General features: G+C 30.2%; 2 protein-coding genes across 3 annotated transcripts; one reads left to right on the forward strand and one right to left on the reverse strand.

The window, feature by feature from the left end:
* Positions 1 to 8,510: 8,510 nt before the first annotated feature.
* On the forward strand, positions 8,511 to 10,536 carry LOC114377533. Of its 2 annotated transcripts, none has more exons than XM_028336084.1 (3): positions 8,511 to 9,044; positions 9,643 to 9,830; positions 10,002 to 10,536. In XM_028336084.1, the coding sequence occupies exons 1-3, from the start codon at positions 8,738 to 8,740 to the stop codon at positions 10,260 to 10,262; spliced, it is 756 nt and encodes a 251-aa protein (XP_028191885.1). In that variant the 5' UTR covers positions 8,511 to 8,737; the 3' UTR covers positions 10,263 to 10,536. The 2 variants fall into 2 exon arrangements, with proteins under 2 accessions (XP_028191885.1, XP_028191883.1); XM_028336082.1 differs by having other exon boundaries at positions 8,530 to 9,044; positions 9,643 to 9,863.
* A 3,857-nt stretch (positions 10,537 to 14,393) lies between these two features.
* LOC114374164 (calmodulin-like protein 3) lies at positions 14,394 to 15,758 on the reverse strand. Its single transcript, XM_028331774.1, has one exon. It carries the CDS (start codon positions 15,561 to 15,563, stop codon positions 14,874 to 14,876), a length of 690 nt encoding a protein of 229 aa, XP_028187575.1. The 5' UTR covers positions 15,564 to 15,758; the 3' UTR covers positions 14,394 to 14,873.
* Positions 15,759 to 16,962: the final 1,204 nt, after the last annotated feature.

Below are 16,962 nucleotides of genomic sequence, written 5' to 3' on the forward strand. Positions count from 1 at the left end.
CATTCATCAATCCTTTATACCCACCACCAGTAGGATGCATACTTTATTCATAACAAAAACCATCAAGTAGTATTTTACTTTATGCTTCTTTAATATTATGATTTGGACATTTTTTATGGTCTATCTTCAGTTCTCACCTTTGCATTTTACTAATTTATTACTTTCTCATTTTTTTTAACAATTTAGCCTCTTTACTATTTATCTACTTACTAAAATATTACTGTCTCAGTTCTTTTTTAACCGTCAAGTTTAAAAAAATATTTATCTGTGGTTTACAAAAAGTTTAAAATCATGTTAATTATTTTTTTATTAATTATATTCTTACTTTTTTAATCTTTAATTAATTTACACACTTTCTGTATAACTAACAAAAATATTTCATACAATCATCTTAAACTATCATACTTTTATCCTTTTTATTTGTGTACTTGATTTTCTTAACCGTCTGTCCATTTAAATTTCAAATCACAATTTATTATAAATTAAAAATATGATTTATATATTAAAAAATATTTATTCATTATAAATGTAATTCTAATATATTTATAAAATATCATAAAAACATTTATTTATAATAAATTATATTATACAAAAATAAATGTTTATCACATACATAAAATAATAGTTATCGAATAAATTTTTTACTAAATGTTTTTATCCAAAAATATATTAATTATACATATTTATTAGTTATTCATTTTTATAAAATTTGATACATTGAAATAAATAGTTATAAAATAATTGAAGCAATAAAAATTACAGTTATCAAAATATAATAGATTATGTTACTTATAACAATATATTTTGTTCCTTCTATATATATCTTTAGAGGAGAGTCTTTTATATAAGAGAGAGAGAGGAACAACGAAGTTATACGACTATATATAAATAGTGAATTTTTTTATAAAAAAAAAAAAGTTACGTGATCACTCAACTAAATCATGTAATATTTTTTTAAAAATAGAAACTGACAGGATTAACTTGTATATTTTAAGCTTGATTATTTATAATATACTGGTTAATATTTATTATTTCCACTCTAACATAAAAAAAGTTGTCATCATATAGTTCTAATTCCTTAGCTTAACAGAGTATTTTCACTAGTATCACTTCATATATATATATATATATATATATATATATATATATATATATATATATATATAAGATATATATATATATATATATATATATATATATATATAAGAGAATATATTTTTATATTGACTTGATTTTTTAATCATTCTTTAAAATTGATATATATTACTCCCGTGGGTTTTGTAAGTCATTTGGTGTTATCATAAAACCTTTGACAGTACCATAAAAGCAATAATTCACAAAAGAATGTGATTCTTATAATATTTGTTTTTGCATCCTTTTCTATCATATTACTTATCTTGTCTCAAATGTTTTTCTTCTTTTTCTACCTCGTCTTATTATAAAAATTATGATAAAAAATAATATGAAAATAACATTACTCTTCAGAAAATGTATAACAAGCATGGAAAAATGTTTTTGAAAATTTCAATACATATTTCTGAATTTCTAAACTGAAAATGAAAAATAAATTTTATTTTGAGAATAGAAGTCTTTAAATTTCCACATGTCACATTCTAACATAGACTTAAAAAGGCGAGAAAATAATTTTTACAAAAGCCATTATCTAGACCCGACGTTTTCAAGATTGAGTAAAATAAATAAATAATGAAAATAACGCATTTCAGAACATTGTTTGGGGTTTCTGATCAGAGTATAAAGATTTTTTGTTGTTTGGTTTCATCATTGATTCATTAATTATTCTTGTTGATTGGTGGTAAGTAGAAAAACTGAAACAATGGGTTTAGGGTATTTAGCAATTATATTGCACTAGCTATAGTTTCTAGAAGAGTCCTTACAGATTATTATTATTCTTATTCTTATCAGGGGAAGAAAGACACTCTCAACCTAAGGCAGTTTTAGTTTATTATTTTTTTATTTATTTAATACATGTATGCACTTTTAGTATTAATTGAGAAATAAAATGTGCAATTAACTTTATAACAGTTAAAATGCACATATATGCTGTTTTTTTAATCACGCATATATATACTTAGTAACTATTTTTCTTTTAGTCATGTGTAAACAGTTGAGTGTATGTGCAACTATTGTGGGTAAAATAGATAAAAATAATAATATGGAAATAAAATGGGATTCATCAGCTGGGGGGGGGGGGGGGAATTAAACGAAAATAGAAAAATTTTCCCATAATAGACAAAGGATAGGTACATTATTGTGGCTTGCAATACAACATACAACTCCTTATTGGTTATTGAACAAACACAGGGAACTTCGTTCCCTACATTGCTTTCACTTTCCTCTTCTTCATCTGCGGAAAGATTAATGTTAGTTGTATAAGCAGCATCTTGGCACAAAAGATCCGAAAAAGGAGTTTGCGATATGTAAGCCATCACCACCAAAAGCTCTTATGATTAGGCGTCAATTAAGTTACACTTATTAAACAATTTAGGGTCATATTATTGTTGGGTCAAAACTAATAGAAAGATGGTCAAGAGCATATTTGAGTGCAATCCCATCACTCTCTCTCTCTCTCTCTCTCTCTCTCTCTCTCTCTCTCTAGGCATTGGGGTGGGATAGATTCCTACATGGATACATGAGCATGGGTCTAGCATAGGTGGGTTTCTCTTGAAGGAGTATATTTAAGGGAGAAGGGAAAGAAAGACAGAGTGAGTGGGGAAAGAGGGAGGGAGAGGTTGCTTGGTGAGAGGTCATTTCATCAACCAACTATATACAAAATTGTATTCTATGATGCTTGGGACGATGAAAAGCAATTTGAGATCCTATTCTTTTTTTTTTTTTCTACACTGTTCTTGCAACTTGACAAACCTTGTTGGAAAGGAGTGATGCCAATTGCCCCCACTAAGTTTGTGGGTCCTAATCTTTGGACCCCCACCATATACTCCCTAACACATAGAAGAGACACGCACAGGATGAGGGAAGGAGGAAGGTTTTGGAGTAGTGACCAGTGTATGGCACTCAAGGTCATCATAGGGGCAAACAATTCCTGTTGTTGGAGGGATAAAGTTAGCAAGCCAAATAATTGGCATGAAAGAAGAAAAAAATCTCTCAAAACTATAATTTTTTCAGATATAATGTAGTATATAAATAATAAATGTGTCACAACTTTTTTTTAATTAAAAGTTAAGGTAAATTCAGTCTGATTAATCAGAATTAGAACAAGTTTCATGTTCATAAAGCATATACAAAAATATTTATAATTAGCTACTACCAAGATTTTTATATCCGCAGTCACATTTGAATTCATATTTTTGTGAAATATAAGTTTAATCGTTACCCATTAAATCAACTTTTGTTGATTAAATGTGCCTCACCTTTCGAGTTGGATTGAGTGCTAACTCCACAGCTATTGGGACATTATTATCTAGGGCCCAAAAATCCCTACAATACATACTATTAGCTTGGGATCTCTCATTGGATTCACAATCAAATACATAAAAGTATAATAAAATGAGTAATTTATTGTGTGCTTATGAAAGTATTGCAAAGACGGTGAAGCACTAGAGGTTGCAAAACATGAACATCATGCATTCAGCCAATAGTGTGAGGGAGGCACGCAATATATGGGCGCCATTGGTAGTAAAGGCACATACATAGATAAGATATCTTAAAAGAATATGTCATTTGTGTTCAGATGCTTCATGCTTCTCAACTTTTCCAACCATTGTTCCTAAGCCTAAGCCAGCACCAACTCTTTACCTGCTAATTCAAGTTCAGCTGCAATATCAGTTCTACAGGCGGATTTTTTTTATCATATTATAATTGTTAAGTATTTATTAACTTTGTTTGTAAATAAGTTTTGTCGAAAAATCTGAGCGATTACTTTTCATGTAATCTCTTCTCTCAGCATTTATTTATTTATTTTAAACTAAAATTTGTCACATCCGCAGCTAGCATTTTTATTATGTGTAGAAAACTTAAGAAAAAGACAAGCATGGAGCCATAAGTATCTCGAAGGTTAAGGGGTTCAACTTGGTTGAACATCGTGCTTAAATAATTGTAAATCTTTAAATATTATTTTCAAAAACAAATAAGTATCTTGAAGGAAAAAAATAATAAAGCATTTCCAAACACACTCTAAATAACTCTAAATTAATTAAACTAAAAGCACCTATATTTTGTAGACATAACAAAAAAAAATCCGTACCATGAGTATCTACGGGTAAAATTAATCACAGATAGAAAATCAATATCTAAATTGGTACTGATGAATGATAATATATATTTTTCATTTTGCTTCTGTTAAATAGTTTTAAAATAAAATAAATCAGTTTAATCCTAATTTTAATGATCTCCAAAATAGAATTCGAGACATGTCCACAATCGAAAAATAGCGTTGACATAAAAAAAATAGAAATATAGCGTTGGACATCTGTTTGAGAATGGGTTATATTAAAAAAAAAACAACTATTTTTTTAAAAATAAGTTAAGTAATAATTGCGGTGCACATGTATATTATATGATTAAATCATAAAAAATTGTTAAATTTTCTCTCTTTTATTGCTTATTTTTATGTGAATAATGAGAATTTTAACATCATTCAAAATTTTGTCCAATAGGTGTTTAAATTGATAAATTTATAGTGTTTTGGTGTTATTTTGTTGCAGAAACACAGGATAAGACTTGGAAGAGAAGTTGAAGATCTAGAGACTCTCGTTCAACGCACAGTACTCGCTTAGCGCACAAAAGTCACATGAAAAAACCAAATATTACGTGAAGACACGCTAAGCACATGACCACCAACTCACTCGCTAAGCGCGACGGGCGCGCTTAGGGCGAGGTGTTGGACAAGTGACCTCAATAACTGAAGAGGGGGTGAATTAAGTTTTACAAAATTTCTCACTAACAAATTTTAACCCCCCCCCCCCCTTTAAATGATATATGATAGGCTCAGAATGCAGAAGAAGAAGAAACAATCAATTTAACAATGTTATTTTAAATGCGCAAGACAAAGTAAATTACAGTATAATAATAACTGAGATAAAGAAAGAGAGAAATGCAAACTCAATTTATACTGGTTCGACCACTTCCCGTGCCCACATCCAGTTCTCAAGCAACCCACTTGAAATTTTCCACTATTTCTGTAAATCCTTTATAGACTTTGAACACACCTTGGGATCCCTCACCCTTGTGTTCAAGATTCTCACAATCCAAGAGACAAACAGTCTCTTGATTACAACTGAGTTTATGAGATTAATAGAAAGATTTCTCTCCTTTAGAGTAGATGATACAATTTGAAGTTCCTAGAAGAATTCTCAATAGATTTACAAGCGTTAGGCCAATAGTTGTTTAGAGAGGATTTGACAATTAAGTTCTCTTTAAAACTCTTTGTTTCTTTTCGAAGTTAGACACACATATAAATAGGTCCATTGTGCCTTTTCAAAATGGTTTGAAGAGATGTGTCTTTTCAAAAAGTTTTTCTGAAATTTTCTCACTGATAATCGATTACAGAATTTTGGTAATCAATTACACAGTTATATTTTGAAGGGTCATGACTTTTCAAAGTATTTTCTGAAGTGTCATTATTGGTAATCGATTACAAACATTTGGTAATCAATTACAAGATTTAAAATTCAAATTTTAAAACCTTTTTGAAAAATTCATTTGAAATCTTGTCTCCGGTAATCGATTACTAGTACCTTGATTTGTTTGAAAATAATTGTTTGAGGCTAAAACTGATCAATCTGTGAGATTCTTTTAACAAATAAATTAAGGTCTTATCTTTTTCTTGATCTTATTTGCTTTACCTTGAATTAATCTTGAAGCAATCTCTGTTTGCTTAACCTTGAATGTTTGTTGAAGCAATCTTGTTTGATTATACTTTGACATCATCAAAAATTTGTATTCATACATTCACATTCTCCCTCTTTTTTATGATGACAATCATTATCAAGTAAATTCTTTTTTACATCATCAAAACCTGCATGATTCACACGAGATTGCATAAAAATTAAGCTAACTAGATCTATAAAATGAGGAGGAAGCAAATGAAAAAGACACACAACTAAACACTAAAGCTCCACGAGATTAGAGCTTTCCATAAGAAACAAAGGCTAGGATTATTGCATAAATAAGGAAAATCCACCCCTAGGAGTCATTCCTTCCCTCCATATTAATCCCTTGCAATTTTAAAGCCTCTCATGATAATGAAAGGTTAAACCCTCCATTGTTGGGAGCCTAGCAACCAAAGGCTCGTGATGTAATTTCTTACCTACTATCTATTTGATGGTATTTTAATTATTATTTTTTCTTTCTGTGCTTAATTTCACTTATTGTGGTCTGATCACTCATATTTCATGTATTTGTTTTAGGATTTAGGCATTGAGAAATGTTTATCTTCTAAAAATTGGGTAAGAACATTTAAATGATTCATGTCTAGGGGTAGAATGATATTGTTAGCCTGCTTTACGCATCTCTATTCCTAATGCAATTTACTTAGTTTATTCTCTTGAGGGATTAGAAGAGAGGTTAGGTAAATTAAACTCTTTCACTTATGAGTAGATGATGTAGGTGATACTTGGAATAATATTAAATAGAGAAAAATCATTAATATTACATCAAGAGTAGTTTTGGGAAGCTATTCACATTTTGAACCTTCACATCACACCCTCTCAAGTGTTTGTTTTTCTTGCTTGTCTGTTTTAGATAATTAATTTAATTTTATGTGAATTTATTTTTAATTTTTCATCTCTCAAATCTTGAATTCAACTTATTAATTACTTGAAAATTGGAGATATACTAATTTTGTGCACTTGTCCATGGATTAACATTAAGTCAAACATTTCTTTAAGAAATAATAAGGAAAACATGTTGTAAATATTTTATATTAGCAATTTAACGGTTAAGAATACCAGACATAAGAAAAAAAAGTAACGTAATTTGATCTTCATAAAGTCATTTTCTAATAAAATATTTTTGTAAAAAAACCTCTATCCTTTTTTCTCTTCTTTTTTTTTTTTAAGAAAAAGAAACATCTGTCTTTCTTCGGCCCAACAGAAATGTCACCAAACTTACAATAAAACAAAAATGGCTAAGCTATGTTTTTTTTACAGACAAAAATGGTTAAGCTAAGAAATAAGAGAGTTATATTCCACAAAGAATGGGCGAAATAGAAAAAATGATTCAGATTGCAATTTTAGAATAAAATGATGAAGTGGCACAAAACTAAAAAAAAAATACTTGTCTGTGAATACATGATAAAAAAAGGAATTAAAAGAATATTGATTATATTAAAAATATTTAATATTTTCTATTATTCAAATTATTTAAAATATCATATCTTCAAAAAAAAATGTTTAATAAAAACATAAGATATATTTAATACTTATGAAATACTAACATAACATTCTTATGAAAGCATAAAATTTTATCCGTACTTTATTATTTATTAAAAGCAAGTTTCTTTTTTTATTAGTAAATTCTAACCAATAATAATAAAATGTTTTAATTTTTTTCCACATGTCTCTTCTATCCGAAGTAATCTTATTTGAGATCTACACCAAATATAAACTCGAGATTTAAATCTTAATTTATCATAGCACGAGATACTAATTCTTTCCCTAAATTTAGGATAAATCGTCATTTTTATTTCTGAATGTGTTGAGTGATGATAAATTCATCCTCAAAAGATGAAAATTTAAATTTTAATCTCCGAAAGTGGAAAAAATGCGATAAATTTATCCATTGGTTAACTTTCATCCATTTTCGTTAATGAAAAAACCTACATGACACACTCAAGGAACACACTCTATACATTCAGGAATAAAAATGACTATTTACCTAAAATATAATTTAATTTTTATCTTTTTCTCTTTTTTTAATCGTTACAAGCATAACATTACAATAAACACTTAAAAAAATAGGAAAACAAACATATAGAACAAACATAATAATAAGAATAATATTGATTAATAAGCATAATTTCTCTATTGCTCTAAAATTTTTAATGTGATCGTACCTTACCCAAATTATGAGACTCAAACAAAAATATACAACCATTATTAAGTTAATTCTTAAAAAAAATGAGGTTCAACTTATTTTGTCAATATCGAATGTTGTCATAATAGAAATTTTAAAGCAACACAAGATGATTATATTTTTTTACTTTTTTCATTAACCGACAGCGGAAGAAAATTAAAAGATAAATAAATTTGTTGTATTTTTTTTACTTTTTGGAGCTAAATTTAAATTTTCATCTTTTAATAATAAATTTATTAATATTCTATATATTTAAGAAAAAAATAACTATTTATTTTTAAATCTAATATGAATATTTGATTTCATCAGACGGTTGATATTTTAAAAGTATTTTTAAGTTGAATAATTTACTTAAATGATTTATAAATTATCAAATAATTTTTATCATGTGACCCACGAATGCGTGTTTTCTCCGACCTTAGGAAATTGGAACTTTGGTATAAAGTGTGTCTTCATAGTTTTTAGCTAATAGTACTAACAGTAGTTGACGCGGCACTGCACAGTAGTAGAGAAAAGCTAACGCGTGTAAATGAAGTAGTGAGTAGAGCAAGAGCGACAAAGAGAGTGCCAGGTGTGTGAAGGAGCTCGTTACTTGGGATCCAGTTGTTGTTATTCTTAATCGGAGATCGCAGCGGCGGATTGCATGAGCGGCGGATCGGAGGCGGTGTGAGCAGAGGATCGAAAGATGTCTGCGATCATAGTGTGCGGGAAGAGATCAGCGCTGTTCCAAGACCTTCCTCCCAAGAGGATCCGTTGTTCCTCTTCTTCTTCTCCCGTTCACCTCTCTCCTCCTCCTTCTTCCCTCCTCCACCACCTCGCCGCCCTTTTCCCTGACATGGACCACCACCTTCTCGAGAAAGCTCTCCAAGATTGCGGCAACGACATCGACTCCGCTATCAGAAGCTTAAACCAGCTCCGACTAGGAGCACCACCGCCTCCTTCTCTTGATTCTACTCCCATCGCATCTGATATTGCTCCTCCTCAATTGCAAGGTGAATCTGTTAAGCTTCTTAAACTCTAAATTTTTGCCTAACTCAACTCTAAAACATGCGCTAGCTTGGGAATTCCGATGCTCATTCTTTGAATTCCAAGCTACAACGACGATTTTGATAGTTTTGTTTTGAGCTCTCCCAATTGGTATCCAGAAGTCCACTAACTTGTCAATTCACCTATATACACTGTTTTGACTTTTCATCAATACGCGGGATATATCTAACAACATCCTACTAGTGCTGCCACTCAGTATGTCAAATGTGGAATAAATTACTAATTTAGACCCTCACTTCTAAATAATCTATCCAGTATTAAGTGTCCATCAGTTTAGTCCTTAAACTGATATATTTTACTATGGTTTAGAACCAATTTGAAGAATTTTTCAATGGAGACTACTTTGCATTATTTTTATTACTTGGAAGATTGCTTACTGTAAATATAATTAAGGAAAGAGGATAATACTTTAGGGATTAAATTAAGTGTTTATTCTAGAAAGTAGAAATGTGGATAAGAAATATGCAATCTGTATGAATTTATATATATACCACTGAAATTTTGGGGTATTGATGGGAATAGGTGGCTATTTTTTTGTTGTAGGTGGAGCAAAATGTGATGCAGAAGTTTCAGGTTCTGATGATCCAGCAGCTGGACTAAAGTATCCTACAAGCGGTGCCGAATGGGTAGAGCTTTTTGTTATTGAAATGATGAATGCTTCAAACATGGATGATGCCAAATCTCGAGCTTCAAGAATGCTAGAGGCATTGGAGAAGTCCATTTGCGCAAGAGCAAGTGTTGAAACAGAGCGAAACATTCACCAGGTTATTTATTATGCGTATATGTTTCTCAGCATTGTCATTGTCAACCCAAATACCAAGCAAATATGCACTTTCAATTCCTTTTAATAAATGTCATAGGGTGTGATATGATGTACTCATTGTTTGGTTTACTGAATTCAGGAAAATATGATGCTGAAGGAACAAGTGGAGGCCCTTATTCAAGAAAACGTGATTCTGAAGCGTGCTGTCGGTATTCAGCACGAACGCCAGAAAGAATATGAAGACAGAAATCAAGAGTTGAAGCATTTGAAGCAATTAGTGTCGCAGTACCAGGAACAGGTAAGAGCTTTAGAGGTAAACAATTATGCATTGACAATGCACCTAAAGCAGGCTGAACAAAGTAGTTCCATCCCTGGCCGTTTTCATCCCGATGTTTTCTAGGTAACATGGCTGTTTCTGTAGTTTAAATAATCATGATTGAAGAAGAAACGAGGTAATGAATTTATATTACTCCACATTTTTAATTAATGGTGGATATTGAAGATTTATACTATTTAATGATGCGTGGATGTGGCAAAAAAATTGGTCCTCCCATATATTATTAGCTCTTTTGATGCTGATACCCATGTGATAAATATTTTCGATGTGTTAGAATTTTGATTTGGCATGCTTCATGTAAGCCCCTGGATGATCTAGGACTGTGTCTAACTGTCTATTGCTGGTGTTTTCTGCCGCCACTATTGTTTTTGACAAGTTTCTATCAACTCAAATGCGTAACGAGCGATCATGTTTGTTATGAGACAAAAGAGTTGTCACCTGATGCGAAGATTGAATCTGTCATTTTTGTGTGGTGATCCAATCTGCATTAGTATTCAATAAGTCTCTGTATTGTTTTTTTATTGGTTTTCTTTCTACACTATGTTATTATAAATAAAATGGTTTCAAAATAAAATTTTTTATACATAGTGAGAAATTAGAAAAAAACACTGAATTTCGTCCTCCCCTTAATGTAATTAATACATAGTGAATTATGTATAAATTAATAAAAACATCTTTAAGGTTAAAGAAAATAACAAAGAAGAGTACTCATCTAAATATTTTACAAAAGAAATAATTTTTTTTATAAAAAGTATTAAAAGTAACTAAAAAGATTTTAGGATTTAGACTTCTAAAGTTATTTTTAATCACTTTTAATTGAAAAGTTGCTAGTTTAAAATTTTAAAAGATAATAATCAATGACTAATTTGAAAAAACAAAAAAAAAGTAATAAGAAGATGACATGTAATTTGATTGGTTAAAAAAATTAAGAATATTAAAACTCCCAAATTTATTGGGTTACCATAGAAACTCAATAAACAATCATGCATTTTAACATATCAAATCATGTTGTATTTAGCGTGATACCAAATTAAGTTTAAATTAATTTGAGGTAGTAAGATACTGATTCAATAAATTGAGAATGTGACTCCAATGAACAGGGAGCAGGTCTGACCTCATGACCCCAAATAATGCGTTTCAGATAAATTTCAATAGATAATATAATAGTGTGATGGAAAAAAAAATGTGTTATGAAGTAGTATATTACATTCCTCCCACTTGAAATAACAGTACCATGTGTTTGGATGCAGGATTTAAAAATTTCTAAGAAATTTAAATACATAACATTTTAATTGCGTTGATTTAAATTTTTTTGTTTTATAAATATTTTGTTTGAATGAAATAATTTAATTTCTTGTATTTAAATTTTCTTGTTTGAATAAAGTAATTCAATTTCAATAAAATTTAATTTTCATTGTACTTCTGATGTCAGTGGATCTCTTGTCGTTGGCGTAGATATCTCCATCATCTTCCTTAACACCGCCATTGTCACTGATAATCCCAACCGCCACTACATCTTCTTTTTTCCGTGCCACAAACTAAGCTCCTTCACATCTTCTCCAAATCGATTCAACATAGACATCCTTTCAACCTCACCTCTTCATTAATTGCATCCAACAACACATTACGAACAACCTCACCTCTTCATTAATTGCATCCAACAACCCATTACGAACCGTAGATTATCATGAAGAAATTCATGTCACATATCTTTCATCACATTACAAGATTAGAACCCTCATTTCTCTTTAATGTCCCAGAATTCGAACAATAAATATGCAAGCATCATATTGCTTCTTCTTTTAAGATATGTGCTCGAAAATTTATTTCCTCTTCCTTCGATGAGGTCGAGATCTTTGTCGCGTTTACAATGTCTCGTGCCACAACGATTATGGTGCCTTGCGTCATTACCGTGTGGCCAAGGTGGTCATGGTGGCAACGGGAGAAGTCAACATAGAAGATGTGAAATGCATGGAGTGCGGATCTGTATAGAGCGAGTCACGAAAATGGCGGATCCGTGACAAAGACAGAGCAACGAAAATGGCAAACTCCGTGTCGCTCGAGGCTTGGCGCCGTCAATCTCTAGATTTCTTTCATCTTAGTTCTTACTAGTTCAATTTATCGCAAAGTCTCGTGTTTGAGCAAAATCTGAACTACAACGACATGAGTTTCATTGAATATTCATTGCAAAGTGTGGGTCACGCGTCATTGTTGTCAAAGCTGGAGGATTTTCTCGACGACTTCTCCGCCGTGATGTGTTACTCCAACCACCACCACCACTTAGGTGTGAGAGAACAAAAGGGCCTATGTGAGAGTAGAGAATTTGAAATTCTTATCATTTATGTGGAATTTCAATTTCTATCATTTTAGTCTATTAAATTTAAAAAAAAAATTGATGTCATTTTAAATTTTTTGAAATTCAATATCCAAACAACTGAATTATGACAGAGTATTTCAAATTTATTAAAAAAATAAATTGTCTTATTTAAATACCCCATTCAAATATAGAGTAAGAGCCTCGACTATTCCAATAGCCTATTTAAACCCCCAAATGACATGTTTGATGTGTACAAGCCCATGACATTAAACATATAAAAATATATGTGATCATTATCTCCTATCAATGTCATTCCTTTCAATTGATGTGTATACTTTAGAAAAATAAAAATTGTGTAAAAATTATATATATATATATATATATATATATATATATACTTTAGTTATATATATTTTTTAGATTACCATTTAATTATATATAATATTAAAATTAGTATATTAATGGAATCAAATCCAAATTCAAATAAATTAACTTATCAGTACATCAAATCCAATAAAGACATAAATAAATCGATCTAACTTATTCATTAAAAAAATCATCTAACAAAATCGACTACTGAGTTATAAAGTTTACCTGGAATGTGTAAACCTTTGCCAAGGGATCCACTATACCTGTTCTAGTCCATGGGTCAAGGAGTTGTAAGTTATTTTCTGTAAAAGTCAGCCAGAATATAGTTTGGTAAGAATTCAAAGTCTATTAGGGTCAATTAAATTAGCAAACTTTTGTCTTGTTTTGTTTCTACAAAACAAAATAATAAAAGGAAATATTATATTATTTATAATGGAGCATGTAAAAAGCAAGCGTGATTCTATGTTAATACATTATACACTTTTGCTTTTGCTTTTTCTAGACGCGTTTTGAAGAGCTGTAAAAACAAACAAGCAACCCCACACAGTACGTGTGAATGATCTACTTTAAAAAAAATTAAGTATAATTATCAATGATATTAAAAAAATAAATGGTTGATATTAGATCAATTATATTGACCTGTATAACAAACTATTAACAACATGAAGAACAATATATCAAAAGGGAATTTGATTTAGTTGATTGAATAAAATATATAAGTTATTATAAATTTTTTTACACTATCTTCGACGTTCACAAATATACAAAACAACAAGAACAAGGTATATAATATCATTTCAAATTGACTAAAAATATATATCATTTAAAAAATGGGAAAACATTTTAAAAAGACATAGACTTAAAGTATAACTAAATCCATCTTTAAATCCGTCTTGTTAAAATATTAGTTAGTGTAATTTTAGATAAACATTTATATATTTAATTTTTTTTGAGATTTTAATTTTAGGTCCATAATTGGATTTTAGTTAAAGTAAATTCCAGTAATATTCTGTACCAATAATTTAATAAAGAAAATATATAAACTACTTCACTTCAAACTTACAACATGAATTCGATTTAAAATGAATTTTGAACTAATTGTTAGTACTATCTTTGTCTATGACGAGATATATTCCCACGAGTCCGCGACGATACCTGTGGGACTTCTTGAATTGAAACAAACATTTCTCTCTATATATAAAAAAGGGGAATGCATTTAAATAGAAAACGTAGTAGGCTTATTTGAAAGTTTAAACAAACAAAGGATTACAAGTTCTACCAAATTAAATTAGTATGGTGAAGATCATTAGAAATTAGGACGTCGGAAGAAGTCCACATGTATCGTTGAGGGTGATTTTGAAGAGTTGAAAGAAGTAATATTTTTCTTGAATGGATTTCAGAATCCGATCCAATGATATTTCATATTAGTTTTTGCTTAAAATAGTCTCCCTCGTGGAAATTAACCTTCACAATTAACTTGGTAAGTTTTCGTCCTATCTAGCATGCGAGGCAGCAGAAACAACATCATTGTTATATAAAATAAAAGTGTATATATACATCCATAATTTACTTTTCCCAATTTCATGGAGAAAAGTGAACAAAGCTGGAAATTCAAGACTTTCTTGCCAAAGAAAATAAATTGGCACCAGTATAACACACAGACACAATCAAAGAAAATAAATTCCTTGCCAAAGAAAAAGAATGGGTCAACACAGCAATTGCCATATGTTACACAGAAACATGGAAAATTAACTAAGAATCTACACTTACTAAATCAGAACAGTATTTCATTTCATGTATCTAGCTACGATCGAAGTGGTGGTGGTGTGAAACGCATACATGATGATGATGATGATGTGGCCATCATATTCACATATATACACACACAATTTCAATGGTAAAGTGTTCAATTCTCGGTGTTCTTTGGAGTTAATAACGATGGCGGATCTGAATTGAAGAAGAAATTAAAGAGAACCTGTAGTGGATCCCTATGCGTTGAAGGCAAGCTTTCCTCCATTCATCATCATTCTCTTGAACTCGTTAAAATTGACCATGCCATCTCCATCCATATCAACCTTCTTAATCATCTCTTTGCACTCTTCAATCTTTCTCCCTTCCCTTAACCCCAACGAAGTAAGCACCAAAGCTAACTCCTCCACCGAAATAAGCCCATCATTGTCTTTATCAAACACATCAAAAGCCTCCTTCAAATCAACCTCTTCATTTCCCATAACACCACCCTCTTTCTCATGATGATCCCCTCCTACACACTCACTTGTCAACAAGCAAAACTCTTCAAAATCGATCAAGCCGTCACTGTTGGAATCGTACTTGACAACAATATCATCCACCTCTTTGTCTGCCATGAAGATTCCGATGTTCCTCAGGGACTCCCTCAGCTCCTGCTTCGTTATGAACCCGTCGCCGTTTTTGTCGAATGTGGAGAACAGTTTTCTAAGCTCTTCCTTCTTCTTTTGGGAACCACTCTCCGCCATCTTGGTCGTTGGTGAAGAGGGAGAAGGAGAAGGAGCCAAGTTGGTTTTGGTTTTGTTGCAAGAATTATTGTTGGGGAAGAAAGTTTGAAGCCACGCACTAATCTTGGTGGTGGGTATGTAAAAGAAAACATTTATGAGGCCTGCGATGAAGAGAACAGTTAGCAGCAGTGTAGCTAGATCCATGTGTTTTGTTGGAATATTGGATATTGCAAACGACAGAGAGGATATAATAAGGGATAAGGAAGAAGAGAACCAGGAAGAGCTAGGAGCAAGTAACCTTGTTAGAATCTTGGAGCCATAGAGTATACGAAACTTTGTCTGCTTTTGTTGAAAATAAAAAGAAACAACATTCTCTTGATTTTTTTTTCTAGATCCTCACACTCCGTTTCATCAAAAGTAAATTAAGAGATATTTACTAATTTAAAATTCAACCTAAAAATAAATAAAATTTAATGAAAAATTACTTCTGTCAAACATAAAATTTAAATATTATTTAATAATTGAATCTTAACTTTGACATATTAATCATTTTTTATTTCTTTGATTTTAAGTAAAATGAATAATATGTACACTAATGTCATTCAGTTAGTACAAACCATTATATATAATATATTTATTTACTTTATAATTAATTATTTTAAAAGTTATATTTATAATATTTTTTATTAATTGAAATTAGTTTTTTTTACACAGTACATATTAAATTTTTATAAGAAGAGAAACATTACTTGTTTTTCTAAGAGTTTTTAACAGTAATGGAAAGGAAATAAAGGAAGAGAAACAAGTTTTTCTAAGAGTTTTTAAAATTTTATAGCAGTAATAAATAATGACAAGTAAAATTTTAACTTCAAATAATCTTTTTTTATAAATGCTAATTATTAATTTATTAATTTTGTTAAAAATAAGTAAAGTTTAATCCAATTTGACTCGACATAAGAAAGCTTGACTCTAATTCGATATAATCTTTTATTTTTAACTCGATTTAACTTGATTTAAATTCACGAATAGCTTAATTTAGTTGAACTCAATTTAAAATTATAATTATTTTATAAATTTTTATTTATTTATTTCATGCATAAATAAAATCAATATCAAGTTAATAAACAAAGACAACTATATCAACTTAGTAGGAGGGATCGAATTTGCAACTTTTCCATTTTTCTTAATCACCCATCAATCTTATAAAATTTTAAAAATATATATCTTCATGGTATTTAATTAAATAACCCGATAATATATAAAAGTAAATATTTTGTGCATAACAAAATAATGCAAACAAAAGTTGTCTCCTTTAGTTTTTGGAAAGTAAATATTGTATAGCAACGTCATAACATCAGATGGTCTTTCTTTCGAAAGTGAAATTCAATTCAAATGTCATTCTTTTCCAAATCAGAAGCTAAAGTTATGGTCTTGGTTGCTTTTTCATTAAGTTATCCATTCAGTAGTGAGTGTAATAAGATGCGTGCAGAAACAGTTGCCACAAGTGCTCTCATGTAAGGATATGATGTCTTCTTTCTCCCACCCAATCATGTGATAGAATAAGAGAATCGATTTATTACTCTTTCTGCTTCCCCACACACTC

This window comes from Glycine soja, chromosome 11 (genome assembly GCF_004193775.1).
Source record: "Glycine soja cultivar W05 chromosome 11, ASM419377v2, whole genome shotgun sequence".
Classification (NCBI taxonomy): Eukaryota; Viridiplantae; Streptophyta; class Magnoliopsida; order Fabales; family Fabaceae; genus Glycine; species Glycine soja.